Raw genomic sequence first — 16,450 nt, forward strand, 5'->3', positions numbered from 1 at the left:
CATCTACTGCAAACTATGGGTGGCAAAACCTGACCTAAATTTAGATGAGGCTACTTCTCATGTCTGTGTAGTTTACTGTGGGTGGGTATTCATGGTCTCACTGCAGAAATACTAATGTGTTTGATTAAAGGGAGCTGCCCGACTCTGATGGAAAAGCCTCATTAAACCCAGTTTATATGCACTGGTATTAATGTTCTAAAATCCAAATTCTGAAAAACATTTGGATGCAAGGGTTTCATATAAGGGACTGTGGACCTGTATTTTTTCTTTTAAAGGAAGTCTAGAAAAAACACAAAACTCCACCTAGATCGACTACCACAAAAGCCAGACAGGGTGTTCTGTGTACATTTTAATATCCAAAAGCAATGAAATATATTCCAAGTGTCGAATCTGAGTTTTAAAGTAGCAAGAACTTAAGAAAGTCCCAGACAGCTGGAGACCCAGCGTTTGGGTCGCCCCGGAACAGAAAATTCCAAGCCTGGTCTGCAGGATTTAGAAGACTTGTCCCTGAGGTGTAAAGATGAACATGTCCTACCTGTTAGGGCTCAAATGTGAATTGGCCCCAAGCACACAGCCCTCCCCTGAGGCAAGGTCGGTATCAATCCAGCCTCTACCTAGAGAAGAACCATATTTAACGTATTTCCAAATACATATGTATACCACATGTCAATTAATTTTATTCCCTAAAAAGGCAAAATAAAATCAACTCAACAAAATCAGTGAGTACCTAATAAACCTAGTATATGTCAAGTACTTTATATTCAGTCATAAGAAAAGGAACCTATTAAAATTCCAGTATAAAATATATAGGAAAGTTCTATCCTAATATTTCCAATAAACGCACATATACACACAGGTCAGAACTTCATATAGGAAGATATTAAGTTTGATTTTCAAGGAACTGTTTCTCAGGAAATACCAGCTACAATGATTTCATATGTACATTTGCTTTATTAAAATTGTGGCACTTAATAGAAGAAATTATCACATGGCTTCACATCCAGAAGCAATACAATAGTGGAGGTGCAAACATTCCTTATTACCAATAAAAGTAAAAAAGTTTTAATATGTTCCATAAGCCCTTAATTGCATAAAATATTATATTTAGCATCATTTACAGCCAGCACACTTATAGAAACTAATTATCATCACCTTTCTTTTACATTCTGCAAAAGAAGTATGTTTGTAGGACATTCAAACATGATAAAAATTAAATGTCAGTTCTGAATTGTTCGTGGGGCAAACAAGCTGATAATTCCTCTTTTATAACTTACTAGATATTGTCACATGATTTTACAATTTTTTAATGCCTTCGAAGTGAAATCCAAAAAACTCCACTAATGCCACATTGAAGGACAAAAAATGTTTACTGCAGCACCTTTAGACAACAAAAGATCGCATCCTGTTCAACCACACTATATAAATTATGACGTTTGTGGAAAATATGTACAAACAAACATAAAGCAAATGTTCTAACAGGTGACAGACGTCGCTTTGGCAGGCAGTTCTTGGAAGCAGTATTCACATCCAGCGGCCAGAACGGCCACCACTGGGATCTCCCACGTGCTACCTTCACGAACCAGGAAGCCTGTAAACCCAGGGCGGGAGGACATCCAGAACAAGGATGTAAAGTGCACTCAGTGCATCCCAGCAGTACCGTCTGCAGAGTCTCAAGTAATATTCAGGAGTAAAGTACTGTACCATGTTATACATGTACTGAGGGTCTAATATGTAAAATTGCAACAAATTCATAATCAGATCCAGCTGATAAGAAAATAACACACCCAAGAGGATCCACTTAAAGAGAGAATAAGCTCCAAAGACTTAATTCCCCTTATTTGTTTAAACCAATGATATGTCCAGTGTTTCATTAGCTCCTTCAAAAAATACTACATGGAAGACATAAAACTAACTTCACCCTAACCAGAGTCAGAGAGACTCTTATCTATTCCACAGTTCACCACCAGCCTCAAAATAGTTCTTAGATCCAGTTAATGTCTTCTGTTGAAATTCATGTTAATAACAACTCCAAAATTCTCCCCAAACAGTCTGCAGTGTGCTTCGCAATTCCTAAATAACTGGCAAGGAAGCTTAAGGACAGCAATTCATACTTGTGCTACAACACATTCAAGACCTAGCTCTGCTTTTTCTTTAAATGTGTTCACACTTTTTGTTGTATAAAATTTTCAAGTTTTATGATGATACAGGCAGTACATTCCATCACTCTCATGGCAACCTCAGAAGTGAACCTGTCATTCGGGATCTGTGGGAAAGGCAGCAGATCAGGGTACCTTGTTTTTAAACTGTCTACACCGTAAGCTTCCAAGGTATGGACGTCATTCGTCAGGCCTTCCAGATGCTCACTGTATTCCTCTATTTTCTGTGCGAGTGCAGTCGGCTTCACATCTTTGTCGGACTTGCCCCGCACAGCATAGTCGGCGGCAATCAGAGCCAGCTTGGTAGAGAGGAAACATTTGAAGCACACCCATTCGTTGGCGTTTTTGTGGAGGTCATTCCTGGCGGCTGAGAAATTGGCCCTGGCTTGTCGTAGCCATCTGCGTGCTTCGACTGGGTTACCAACTGACTTGAAGGTGGGGGGAACAAAGAACCTCGGAGAGTAAGTCTGTCCAGCTGAAGGTGGGCATTTTTCCTTATTTTGTTGTTGCCTTTCAGATTTATGGCTCGTTGCTTCTTGATTCCATGAAGTGTAAAATCTCTGAAATGAGTACTTCTCTGACTGAAATCGGGATGCTGAGGTTGAAAACGTTCGCCTCGAGGCTCTGTCTGAATTTTGATCTAGAAAAGCCTGTTTCTCTAATCTGTTAATTTCATTCTGCAGATGTTTAAAAACTTCATTAGCAATGTCATGATTCTCTGGGTTTTTGTCAGGGTGCCATTTCAAATACAACCGCCTAATAATCTTTTTTCTTTCAGATTCTGGAAGCTTCCAAGCTTGCTCCACCACTGATGTCACTTCTTTTAAAATTTCTGGTAAAGAATTCACCTTAAGCTTCTTGGGGGAATGATGCTTCGAAGAGGAGGTCTTGTGGCTCTCCCTACCAAAGAAAAGAGGAGGGATGCTTCGTAGACCAGGGGCCAGGAACTCAGTAGGGCTGGTGGGTGTGGAAGGGGCACTGTCTCTGCTCTGAGAGCTTTCCTCTGGCCTTGAAAACTTATACAGATCAAGAGAGCTAACTATTTTATATTCACTATAACCAATATCAATCTGATATATCTTTCCTAGAAAACTAGAGTTGTCAGCATCTTCTCTTTCAACTTCTTGTACGATAATGGCGTATGTATATGTCGGCTGGTACGACCCATAGATCTCCCCACCTTCAGCATCAACAAGGTACCCAACGTATTCCCCCGGGTAAAAGACATTCATTGGGTCCATAAGCAGAGTGTAATGAATCTCAGCAGGTATCGGAGTGCCGGGCATTGGGAGTTCAAGTTTCGATGGTTCTGAAGAGTCGTATTTCACTCCTAAACTGTCGAGTTTCTCACTGATCCTGTAAATATCATTGCATCCTAGCATAGCAATTAGATACGAAGTGTCGGAAATCAAATTGTCGGTCGCTGATTTAAGCGTCATTGCCAAGGCTAACAGGAAGTTAATGTCTTTACTGTCTGAATGCTGTATGTAGAGCAGGATGACTGCATTCCCAAACCTCTTCAGGAAAGCAAAAGTTTCACTTCTGCTCTGAGGGATAGGATTGAAACCTTTAACTCTTAATGTTGTCTGAAGCTTCTCAAAACAGGACACTTTCAAGCCTTCTCTTAGAGCTTTGCAGAGTCGTACGGCTTTCTCCTCGTTGGCCAGAAAAGCGTTATCATTTTCATGCTTCATGATTCTAATCAGGCCTGTGATGAACTGTTCAGAGGACAAGAGTAACTGCAGCCTGCCCTGAAGAGAGCACAGCGCTCCAAACTGGCAAACTCTGGGAGTCTCCTCATCTAACTGCTCCTCGAGGATGCTGCTCAGCAGACGAGGTCTGAGTTTCTGAGGAAAGAGCATAGTCAGCTTAGTATGGAACCCGTGGTCTTTCCCTAAGTAGCACTGGCTGAGATCCACCAACATCTGCACACCAATGTTGCCCTGGATCCTGCTCTTGTAATGCGGGGCGTCATCAAACACCAGGATGTTGGACTTCACCAGCCTCCCATCCTGGCTTGGCAGGTAGAGTGAAAGGTCCCGGATGTTCTCGAGATCGCCCCGCACCTTGACCGAGTCATTCTGTAGACTCTTGAACAAGCCAGAAACGACTCTCTTAACGGTACGCATTTCATTAGGATCTAACTGTTTTCCTTCAGAATTTTTGAATATGCGGCTCAGCACTTCAACATACTGCTTGGTTGAAATGATATCTTCAGTGCCTAAGTGTTTGAACAGCTGGTGAAAGGTGCCCAGTTCTAAAGGCAGCTTGTACAGATACGGTTTAAAATCAGACTCGTACTCAAGATTGATCACCACCTCCTCTGGCTTCAGAAGCTTCCAGCCATCTTCCACCATCACAAAAGCAACGCCCCGCAGTTGAAAACGGAACTCCCTTTTCTCTGCGCTGAGAAACTCGTATATGCTCCTTAAGACCTTTGCTCTAGTCTTGACCATGTCTTCATCCAGAGTTGTGATGTTGCATATGTTCCTGCAGTTATTGATAACCTTATCCAGAGGGGGGTCCAGGTTCACATTCAGCATACTTAAAACCTGCTCCAGCTGTTCTTGTGGACCAAGGTCACTCCCTTCTTGTTCTTTGATGCTCAAGGGGGTGGCTTTCTCTGGAAGAATAGGGCATGACGTCCATAACAGCTGGAGCACATCGCACTGCTTGAATTTTGGATTCACCTGTGCTCCGTTGAACTTTATAAGAGGAAGCGTTCCGTTTACCTCTTGATACTGAGGATGAAATCGAATGAATTCGGCAGGGGCCCGCTCGGGACATAAGAATGGTATTAAAGACAGTTCTTTCAAAAAATTTCCAGATAACAAATCCATTCGTTCTTGGAATATATGGTGGAGAAGGATATCGACTGTATTTTGCAATGTTTCTTTAGACCAGTTTTCTGTATTAGCCCTCACACTGATCTCCTTAGCAAACTGTAACAACTGCTGCTGAGAAAGGATGTGTTTTAGTCCGATATTTCTTAAGAATTCTACCCAGGATGTCATAAATGCAACTTGATTTTTGGGTTTTATAAGTTGTTCCAATTTTTTAAAGAAGTCCTTAGGAATAAACAATTTTTCAGGAAGCATAACTTCAAAAACTCTCACAGTTCTATCATAGAAATGTTTGGCTTGCTTTAGTCGACTGTTAGCATCATGGATTATCAATAAACTTTCCAGTTTTTCAAAAAGTTGTTCCTTGATCTCTGACAATTCCTCAATACTTGAGAGTCTATTCTTAAGATAGATCAAATGCTCTAATTTTGCATCATAAGAGAGATTTTCAATTTTGGGTAAGAGGTGTTTCAAATAGACCTCAAGATCATCTACAGGTACACAACCAAGCACCTCATATAGTTCTTTTAAGTGTATTTTTTCTTCAAGAAATGCAGAGGACGATGATTGTGTCCATTTTTCCACTTCAGCGGAAGGAATACTTTTTGTAAGCACATAGCATGTTCCAAATTTCACAATGCTCATATAGCGACCACTGATGGATTTGTAGCATGGAAGTGACTTTAAAATTTTTATGTCATCTTGGGACATCAAGTGATTCAAGTTGCAGTTGAAATACATCAAAAGTGCTTCAAAGTCACTTTCTACTAATTTTTCAGTTCTAAAAGTTGAGGTTTGGACCATATAATGCACAGCCTTCAAAATGCTTGTGGGGCTCTCTATGTTTGCTGTGTGACATGACAACAGAGGAACAAATGCACTGTCTTTGGAGCAGATTTTGTTCAAAGCAAGCTGAATACAGCCAGCTTTCATGAGAGCATGAAAAACCTTATCACTCTGGGCATTTGGAAAGACTGCAATGTGCATGAGACTTAGAGGAAGCAGAACATCACCTTCGGGAACTACAAGCTGATTGGCTGACACAGTAAACTTTGTTCCAGGGAGCAATGCCCAGTCTTTTAGGGTGTCAACAACAGTGTCAAAGGTTGCTTTTGTCTCTTCTTGATCCTCTTTCACATTTACGGATTCGCTGATAAAATGCCATGCACTCTTAAGCCAAGACTCACTTGTAAAACTGTCTTTCCACTTTGTGCAACTTTTGGTCTTATATTCACGGGGCAACACAGAGGATAACAAGTCAGCAAAGCTGGAAATGTCAAACACTTTTGCAACTTTACAGTTCAGTAAAATATTATTGTACTTCAGGTACAATGTATTCATGAACAAGTCTTTGCGGGATGGAATCAATTCATGGTATGTTGTTAGAAACTTGGGTCGTTTTGCATCAAAAGTTTGCAAAACACTGTCTAGTGTAATGAGAAGGGGCAGTCCCTCCACTTCAATCCCGTTTTCTTCTGCATCCTTAAAACAGTAATCAACTAAGAGTTTTAAACTGTGAAAAAGTTTCAGGTTAGTCTGCTGGAGACGACAAGGCAGCTTCCCAATATGGCAATTAGTATCGGGAGAGGAAAACGTCATTAAAAAAGATCGCACATCAGCAGGGGTGACATAACTAACGGGAATATCGGCATCTATCAGACAGTGGTACAGATTAGCAGTTTCATCACAGTTATAAACCAAGTTGAAGCCAATTTCCAAAAGCAGGTGTTTCAGCCTATAGACATTCTCTGCCACTGTTTTGCGTGTGGTGATGTTATAGTCTGCATTTTTAAGGTGGTGTAATTCATCCTGCAGCAAATTGTCAAAAAATGGTCTAGTTTTATTTGAAGTCGACATATTAATCCAAGTGATTATAACTGCAGAGTGCAGGTCGGAGCCATCAATGTTCGGAGCCCGCACAACGGGTAGAAGGCGCTTCATGTCCTCGTGGATGCAGCTGTAAAGTGCTTTCACCAGACAGTATAAATCTGGCTGTAGATCAAGCCTGTTGACTGGGAAGAATGACAAAAACTTCTTTAAGGTGTCCTTTACAACATGAATAGGCGTGTTCTGTAAGACCGATAACGTCGGGTCAGAACCAGGGAAATAGCGCTTTTTTAACTGGATTAATAACTCGACGTACGCAGGAGCGATCAGGGCCGTCATTAAGCTGTTGTTCCAGTCACTCCGAACGCCCACCCCGTTGTCATCCCGCCACAGGTTCCTCCTGGCTGAATCAAGAGCAAAGTGGCCGTTCACGTGAAACGGTAACCCCGTCTCTAAAGAGAGGGGCAGAAAGCAGAAGGCCCTGTGGGGCTTTTTGTAGTTGTGGGTGATGCAGGCAGCTACTCCACCACGTGGGAAGAGAGTGATATCTTGGTTCTTGTGAGCTGATATAACGCTCTTAGATACTTTCTCCATACTTGAAAAACCTGATCTATTACAAATTAGCCAGGTGGTAAGGTTTCCCTCAGAGTCCTCCGTATCCATAGTGTAGGTGATCTGCTGAACCGGTATGTCCTTGAGCGGCCTCTTTTTAGTGACACTGTCAATTACAGATGCGTGAAACTGCTTCCTTTTCAGCCTGTCTCCATCGGTGATGTTGCCCTTCACAGAATACAGCACGTTTAGGGCTCCCGTAGCTTTATCTATTTCACAAATAGAAATTTTTTCCATGTGATTAAGAAACATTAAAAGTTCAGCCCCATCTGACCGCAGTTTGTCCAAAAGATTCTGGACCATTCTGTCTGATGATGGAACTGAAGAAATTTCTGAAACTTTTGCCATTTCCGCATTACGAAGAGGAAACCGAAACATTGTGCAATTATCCAGTTTAAAGTGGGTTCCCAGATAAAGATCCAGAACATCTGAGAACTGTGTCCGAAAATCTTCATCCAAATCTCTAAACATGCGTCCAGGACTAACAGATGTGGCTCCTGGTGCGTATCTGGCATGAGGATCAAAAATACACAGGATGTCATTGCCGGAAATAAAAGAAGGGCAGTCTGTAATGTGATACACAGAATTGAATCCTATTCCGTATTGTCCAGTTTTACACGGATTTCCTTCCTTGGTGCCTTTCCCGAGGTTCTGAATCCCTCTGACGTCATCTTCTGTGAAAGGCTGGTTGTTGTACACACACAGTGCTGGCCCCTGCAAGGGGGCCCACTTGTCGTCAAATATCCTATCAACTGGATGCTGTCGAGGGTCAAACACAAAACAGATTTCTGTAGCCTTTGCATCATCAGCATTCTGCAGAAGTTCTTTCAGCATTTCCTTTTCTGAAGGATAGGCATTAAGGATACTCTTAATTCTGCTGGTCAGTTTTTCCTTCTGTCCAAATTCAGTGCCCAGCGTTGTAAAGCAGATGTTGGACGCATACCTTTCTAAGGCTTTATGTCGCTTTGGTACTGCTCCTAGTTTCACAGCCACTTCCCTGGGTATATCTGCATGACAGTATTTTACAGTGCTATCCTTTACTTTTATCCAGGGACAATCATTGTAGCATAAAGATTTTGCAGGGAGAAGCCTAAGATTAGTATCTGGCAATAATATTTGGCCGTAATTTTTCTCACAAAATTCTTGTTTCTTTTCTCTAATGAGACTCCATATTCCTTCACTGATTATTCGCCGGCAAAGCTGAAAATTCTCTTCTGTTATTTGTTTTGTTTCTTTTTCTTGAGCAATAGATTCCAAAACAAGGGCAAAATCTTCAACAGTAAAAGACTGCCTCACACCCACACTTTCAAAAAGTTCACGGAAATTATTTTTATATTTATTAGGCAACTGGTAAAGGTATGGGGCTGCTTCAAAATTCAAATGAAAAGCTATTTTTTCTGAGTCAACATATGCATTCTCAACTAGAATGAAGCTAAAGGTTTTTAACTTTTCAATAATTGATATCTTAGTGATGTCACTTTGCATCATTGCTTCATGAAGGTATTTGTAGCAAGCGTTGGTGATGTTCTCCTGGTACAATGTGATTCCATCATCAACTGATTTTGCAACTTCTTTCAACTGGTTTACGACCAGGTCAACTGTGGGCTTCCGCAGTAACCCCAAAAACTCTTTAACAGCCAGTGGCACTGAACCGCAGCCTCTGAAGGAATGTGAATTTTCGTTTAGAACTGGCTGCAAAAGACAAACTATATCTTGATGCTCAGCTGTATAAAGATCGGTTGCTGCAAACATGGTTTCAGGCTTAAAACTGTTACCTTTCCAGTCCAAAGAAAAACCTGCTGGTTTTGTGAGAAATGGGAGGAAGGGGATTGTTTGATATTTTGCAGCAAAATCCTTTGCTCTAGGATCCCTTATTTTTAGTTTTTCATCAATAAGACTTAACAGGATGCTACTTCTTAGACAAGCAGCACCGTGATCCCTTTTATTAATTTCAGCTACTGACTCGGCACGTTCTAGCATGTCATCCCATAAAATATCATCTTTTGCCATACCTAACTGGACGAGTTTAATCAGAATAATAGGATTTAGGTAGTCCTGAGTAGAGCCGTAAGGAAATCGTCCATCTTTAGTATCAAATAACTTTGCAACCCGTCCTTCAGGGTGGATTAATCTTGATGGTAAAACCAGAGGATGCCCCTCCAGAGAGCAAGGGATACATGGAGTAACACGAAGAATTCCTGAGAACTCATCAACTTTCTCATTCAGAACAAAATTCATTAAAGGATCTCTGAGTTCTGCTTCAATTTCTTGAATATTTGGAAAAAACACTTCTGAAAAAAACTGTTTCTCTGAAAATGTATTTTCAAGCAGTATCTGTTTGCAGCCAGCTTCTTCAAATCCTAATTTTACTGAAGAAGGAAGTTCAACAGCACAGAGGTTTCTCGACCCAGTCTTCTTGAGGTATTTCAAAAATATCTTGAAGGCTGCTGGACCAACATCTCTTCGCTTAAGTATACAGTCATCTAGAAATCTCACATTCTTCATGGAAACCCATGTGGATCCATCAGAGAAGACTCTTGTCAATTCCTTCCCTTTCCCGTGAGCTATATCTTCATAAAATCCTTGACAAATTACAGAGAAGTCATCATGAACCAGATCAGGGTCAGGCCACACTGCATGGTAAGTATAGTCCATCAGCTCCCCACTTGTGGCCAAGTCACGCAGGATGCTGAGTGCCTCTAGGTAAGCTTTCACAACCACGTGTCTCATGAAGGTGGTGTTCCAGCGTCCTTTGGTATCTGTCTTCCAGATCTCTTTCCTGTTTGAAGTAACAGCAAAGCACCCGTTGATGTGAACCGGCAATCCTGTTTTGATTCGTAGGGGTAAATAGCAGAACACCTCTCCAGCCTGTGGTCTCACAGCCCACTTCTGGTCCTGGATCTCAGCCAGAAAAACTCCCACGGCCCCACAAGGAACCACTCCCAGCCTTCTCCCGCTCTCACTCAGGGAAAACTTGAGAGCCTCTCCTGTATCCATGCAGGTACATATAAGCCACATGGTACACTCCATTGTTTTTTGTGGTAACTCATCCGATGGCTTTTTGGATTGGCCGGACTTAGCCATTTCAAAGAGAGCAGCTGGGTCATCATCTGGACCTCTAAAAAGTGGTGACTGTAAATCAGCAATCCTTCTGAACACGTGGTGAAATTCCTCCACTGTGATCTGAAGGATGCAAGCTGACTTGGGTGCATCAGCGGGGAGCTTCTTGTTACTGCTGTTGCAAGTCTTCATGAGCTTAGCAGCTTCTTTTAAAACACTGATGACAGGTGCAATCAATGCTTTGGAAGAGCACAATTTTTTTTTAATTATGATTGTATCTTGAGCTAAGCTGGGATTGGTTTCCTCAATTTTCAAGTACTTCAGATACATTGAGGTTACACTCTGAGTGAAAATGATAAGCCTGTGTCCACAGAGACTGAATTCATCCACAAGAGAGTAAATATCTGCTGTGTTGTAGCAGGTACTGCTAACTTCACTCACTTTGGCTTCCTGCTGAGTTCTAAAGGACAGTCGGAACAGAGTCCCACTATAGCTGTAAGGTGCTTCCACAGTCAGAGGTAACTGACAGCCAAATACGTCTATGAATGGTTTGAACTGATTAGGAAATTTCCTAAGTCTTTTCTGCTGTTTACTCCAATTAATTTTGATCCCGGGATTAGATCTGTCTTTAATGTGTTTACTGATGTGGTTTATGTTGGGATCAAACATTATCATGAATTCTCGACTCATGATGATGGGAATGTCAGTGATGTGGTACACGGAATTAAACCCAAGACCAAATTTCCCAACTTTGTCAACTTCTGCCCTCTTTAAAGATTCCCCTAGCCTTGTTATGTTCACGAAGTCCGAATCTGAGAATTGAGAGTTGTTGAATGACCACAGAGCCGGCCCATGACATGCTGCCATCCCCGGGTCTAGGAGATTCTCTCGAATGTCCATGTTTCTTCTCATGTCAATCATGAAGCTGCATTCTGTTGCATTCGCGTCGTCAGCATTTTGAAGAAGTTCTTTAAAGATATCTGACACTGAAGGGTATTCTTCCAGAATATTTTTAATTCTTACAGTCAGTGGTTCTCTTTGTCCTGACTGCTCAAAGCCCATGTTTTCGGGGTTGATCAGTCTTGTACTGAGGCACGGGACTTTCAGCCACTCTGCAGTTTTCATGGGTATGTCCTCATGCACCAAAATGATTGGTTCCACAGAATCTTCCAGTAAGTCATTCAGGTCATCAACTTTGATGTCACAGTAACAGCATTCATGAATTGGCTTCATGATAAGCTTGGAAGGATCTCTGCTATGATGTATAGGAACTGGTGTGTTGAGGCTTGCTGGAATCTGATTGCTATAAAGCCATCGGATAATATTCAACATAAGATGAAGATTCTGTTTGCTTTCTTGGTCACTGAGGTCTTGGCCGCTTTTGAGGTACACCTTCTGAATGACCATGGAAATGTGATCTGGCGTCAGCTCCTCTACTGAACCACAGGCCTTGAACAGCTGGTGGAACTTTGCCATGGTTTTAGGCACACTGTGCAAATAAGGCTGAAGGTCAAGATCATAAAACGGTTTTATCACAGCTTGGGCGAGAGGACAGAACTTTTTGCCAGTCCAAACCCACGGAAATTTTAAGGCTCTAAAAGCATCCTTCCCTTCATTTAAATGATCATGCATGAATCCATAAATTTCGAGCAAAATGTGCTGGAATTGATAGTAGTCTTCATCAGTAAAGGTGTTCGAAGTGTACCAATCGACAACAGTTTTAAAGTGCTCTAAGACAGCATTGATACCAGGTTTTGTAAAGATACCTAAAGCTTCTTCCAAGGTCACATGGACACGCTCAACAAGAGGAAGGGATGAGCCAACCAGAATGGCGTGGGCCGCGTCGCACATGTCCGCGGGTGCACAGAGATCCCAGAGATCCCCTTTCCAGACTAAGGAGCCTGGGTAGTTTGGAGGCCTTTGCTTGCAAGCTGGAGCCCATTTGATTTTCTTCAGGGCCATCTTCCCTTCAGATGACTGCAGCAGGGCATGGTTCTTATTTAAGACCAGTAAGAGCGTTCTGGCTTTCTTCAGGAGAATGTCCTGATTTGTACAAGAGCTGGCCTGTAAAGCTTCAATTTTTTTAGCCACTTGCACAACATCTTTCTCTTTGAGACTGGCTTCGTTTTTTAAACCAATCTGTCTTAAAGAGTGAAGAATATCTGGTGAGGTAAAAGCTGAGGGTGGGAAACAAGTTTCTTCTTCATCATAGAAGAGGTCCTTTAATACTTCCACATCAGGGTCAAAGAGCTCACTGGCTGATACCAGCCGCTCCTGTGAGATCTGAATGAATTTTAATGGCATTAGCCAATCAAGCACATTTGGATTCTCATTTTTAAGAGAGGATAGATTCTCGAGGACCCACAACATAAGGTGTGTCATCTCTTCGTGTGAATAAAATGCATTTTCGATGTCTTTTAAGATAAGCTTTAAGCAGCTGGTGGTCTTTACCTTCTCCACCTTGAGCAGGTTTGCCAGGCGGATGGTGGCCTCATCGCTGCTGTCCACGACTGAGATGGAGAGGCGTAGGCCAGCCGGGAGCTTGGATGTGTGGTGCAGGACCCTGCAGCCCTTCAGCCTGGTGTAGGAGGAGATCCCCTGACTGGATGAATGGTTAATGCGCTTGAATATTGTCAGTTCCTGAATTACTCTTTTCTCCTTTTCACTGCTATCAGTTAAGTTAGCTAAGAACTTCCTTAGGGCATCTTTGTGCGTTGGAAGGAGCGATGCAACCTGGTTGCACAGCTTCTGCAGAGGCATCTTCTCCATCATCTGCAGAACAGCACTTGGGGATGGCGAATGAATGTATTTTTTAATAAGTGGATGTTGTATGGAGGCATCTAATTGCTTAAGGACAATCCCTCCAAGTTTTTGTACGACATCAGCTAAAAATTCTGGGAGCTGTGCTTCAGATTCATCATCTAAAATGACTAATGAGGGGATCCTGAGTCTGATGAGTTCCACACACGTCTGACCTTCTTCTAGTGAGGTCCTAGGGATGAGTGGCATCTCATCAAATAAAGTCAAATCCTCTGAAAAATGTATATAGAGATTCTTCCACACCATTTTAAGCCATGAAATAGATGGGTGCTTTTTGTCTTCATCACATGGATACCACTGAACAATCAATTCCCTGCCAGGCCAGAATGTGTTCACTACTTCTTTGATAAGACGTGCAAAACGTTCTGGGTTTAGAAGCTGTAGCTGGGTACACGGTCTTCCTGTAAATCACATAAAGAAATTTTATGAATACATACAATTCTACTGTAACTTATTTAACTTTCTATTCTCATAGATTAGACAGATTAAATAGTACTAGAAAGTCATTTTGAGAGTTTTAAGTACACTGTGAAAACGGAAAAATTGGGCATAACTGGGCTGATCACACATAAATCCATATTTATAATAGCCTGTGGGAGTGATAATTCTCTCTGGAAAGTGCTTATTTTAAATAAATATCTAAAATGCATTTAGATGTGTTTTAAAAATTATCCTATAATGCCCTACAAATAGAATCAACATGGAAAATAATTTTTAGTGGTGATTTGTTCACAAATAAAAGCACCAAAGAAAATGTGGATAAAGTTTAAATAAGTACCCTTTTATTTAAGGGTAAGTAATTTATAAGGAGGCCCAGTTTCCAGGAGCTGGGTGGCCACAGGATAAAGCAAGGCCCAAGTGAGCACACGGGTGCTAGCACCCTGTCCCAGCTAACCAAGGCTGCCAGGAGCTGAGGCCGCCAGGACACTGGAGTTTCCTCTCCACCAGTAACTAGATGTGTGAGGAGTTAGGGGTCACACAGCCTCTCTGGGACTGGAATTCTCTCATCTGGAGAAAGGATGAGGCTGAGGTTCTAGCTCTAAGACCGCTCTGTGCACGTGTCTGGGTACGGAGCACAGTCACAGCCCTCCGAGGCAGCGCTTACTTGGTACTTAGCACAAAGTAAAGTGTGTTCTTCTGGGATCTGGGCTTTGCAGAAGTGCTTCAGGGACAAGCAACAGGGGAAGCGGGCCCTGCTGTGAAGGCAGGGTTGCCCCCAACAAGGCAGCTCCACTCCCAGATGTTTTATAAACTAAGAGACTAATCAGGTTTTCTCTGGGGAAAAAAAGATTTTTGCTGACTTTTAATCAGTGGTCTAGGAAATAACATTTTATTTCTAAGTGCATGTTGTGTTTCAGAGTATTTTATCTGCAATACCAGGAGTAACAAAATTTTAAAGTAACACTAGGTACCTATAGGTATGTTATTTGCCCATATAGAGAAATAAAAAGCATCTCAAATTCAATCTTATGGAAAACTAATATTCCATTTTCTTCCTAGGTACACGTAATTTCTATACTCTTAAAAGACTAATTTTAGAAAAAGTTATAAAAGGGGGCACACCTCAAGCCCCTTGAAATTTTTCTGTATCAGCATTTGTTAACCAAGGAAGGACACCCTTGTTCCAGACTCACACATCAGGAAGATGACCTTACTTTCTACCAAGAAAATTATCTTTCATGTTACAATAAGACATTTAAAATTACTGCCATAGAAGTTTAAGCAAGGGCATACTTTTGCAACTTTTGAAGACATCAATACCCACATTCTGATTATTATCAGTTTCTACATTGTGTGACTTAGGGTAAGTCAAGTAGTAATATTTAAGAAGTCATACATCTTGTCAATAGTCTGACTAGCATAGCCTTCTTGGTCTATGAGTCCCATTAAGATACAATTTTTTTAATTAATTTGTTTAATGTTCTAAAAAATGCTTACTGAATTGAATTAACTATAATAAAATTTCCAAATCACAAGTAAGGCAAGGATACAATACCAAAGATACAAAAAAGGGTTAGAAATTAAAAATCAGAACACTCAACCAAAAAATCAAATACGCACCACACTGTGTCCTACGTTAATAATTGGCACATGACATGCATTTTGTAGATAATCCTATCCAATATGCTTGCATGAACTTTGGAACTTATAAAACATACCTTCAGGAAAGTTAGCTAATATCAATGTGTAAATAAAATGCCAATAAAACCCGCACACCACACGTAACATGCGATTAACACCAGTCATGCTCAAATGAAAAACCAGCAGGGAAAATAAAGGAGAGAGAAAATGTAGTAGGACACAATTCTAAGTACATAAGTCAATTCAATCTGAAGTCCCGATTTCTGTTTATTTCGTATTTAAGCCTTTAGCTTTTACCCTAATATATAAATGTTAACACAGAAAGAAGTCTCCCTGCCCTGGATTAGAAAGTCATTGAAATTGTAAAGCATCTCCAACAGTATCAGTAAAATAATTTCACAGCGTTTTAATAAATGACTCGTGTTTCTGTGGCCTAGTCTTTAAAATCATCAGCACTGTCAAAAGAGGTTACGTAGTACTGATAGGTATCCCTGGAGACAGAAAGTGCTTATCTAAACTCTCATCAGATGTGTCTGTTTAGAAATAGCTCTTCTCAGGGTAGTTTGTGCTTTCCTATAGATCGGTTCAAGATAATCACATCGATATGCTGAATCACTATTCAAGGATTGCACTACATTTTTTGTTTTATGTGTTTATGTTCAGTCCTAACTTTGAGAAAGATTTTCAACATGAATGGAAATAGGATATTACAGTCTACTTCAAAATAAGGTGAGGGGCCAATTAAATGGTATGCCATCAGTCAGTCAAACCTTCAAAGAAAAAGGAAAAAAGGGAAAGAGAATGAGCACACAGGGAAGGCGAGGACAGCCCGCCAGCGGGCTCAGCACTCCCTTGGGCACTCTGCAAGCCTGGGGGCAGCACCTAACACCCCAAGGGGGCCAGCGGAAACCTCATTCTACCTCGGAAGGCACCAGCGTCATTCAGAACAGCACTCGTGACCAAACTTCTCTCAAGAAGTCATCACTGACACTGCTTCGGCTTCCTAGTTTCCATCCCTAATAGGAGACGGACAACAAGTGGGGAGATGGC

At 41.4% G+C, this 16,450-nt stretch overlaps 1 protein-coding gene across 2 annotated transcripts in view; it reads right to left on the minus strand.

The window, feature by feature from the left end:
• Window positions 1–931: 931 nt before the first annotated feature.
• SACS (sacsin molecular chaperone) overlaps window positions 932–16,450 on the minus strand; it is a 69,969-nt gene continuing 54,450 nt past the window's right edge. For both annotated transcript variants that reach the window (XM_081215052.1, XM_081215053.1), the window contains one exon: window positions 932–13,719. In XM_081215052.1, coding sequence (XP_081071178.1) covers window positions 2,162–13,719 — 11,558 coding nt within the window. In that variant the 3' untranslated portion in view covers window positions 932–2,161. The remainder of the gene's footprint in view (window positions 13,720–16,450) is intronic.

The sequence above is a fragment of the Mesoplodon bidens genome (genome assembly GCF_964165515.1).
Source record: "Mesoplodon bidens genome assembly, chromosome: 17".
NCBI classification, from domain to species: domain Eukaryota; kingdom Metazoa; phylum Chordata; class Mammalia; order Artiodactyla; family Ziphiidae; genus Mesoplodon; species Mesoplodon bidens.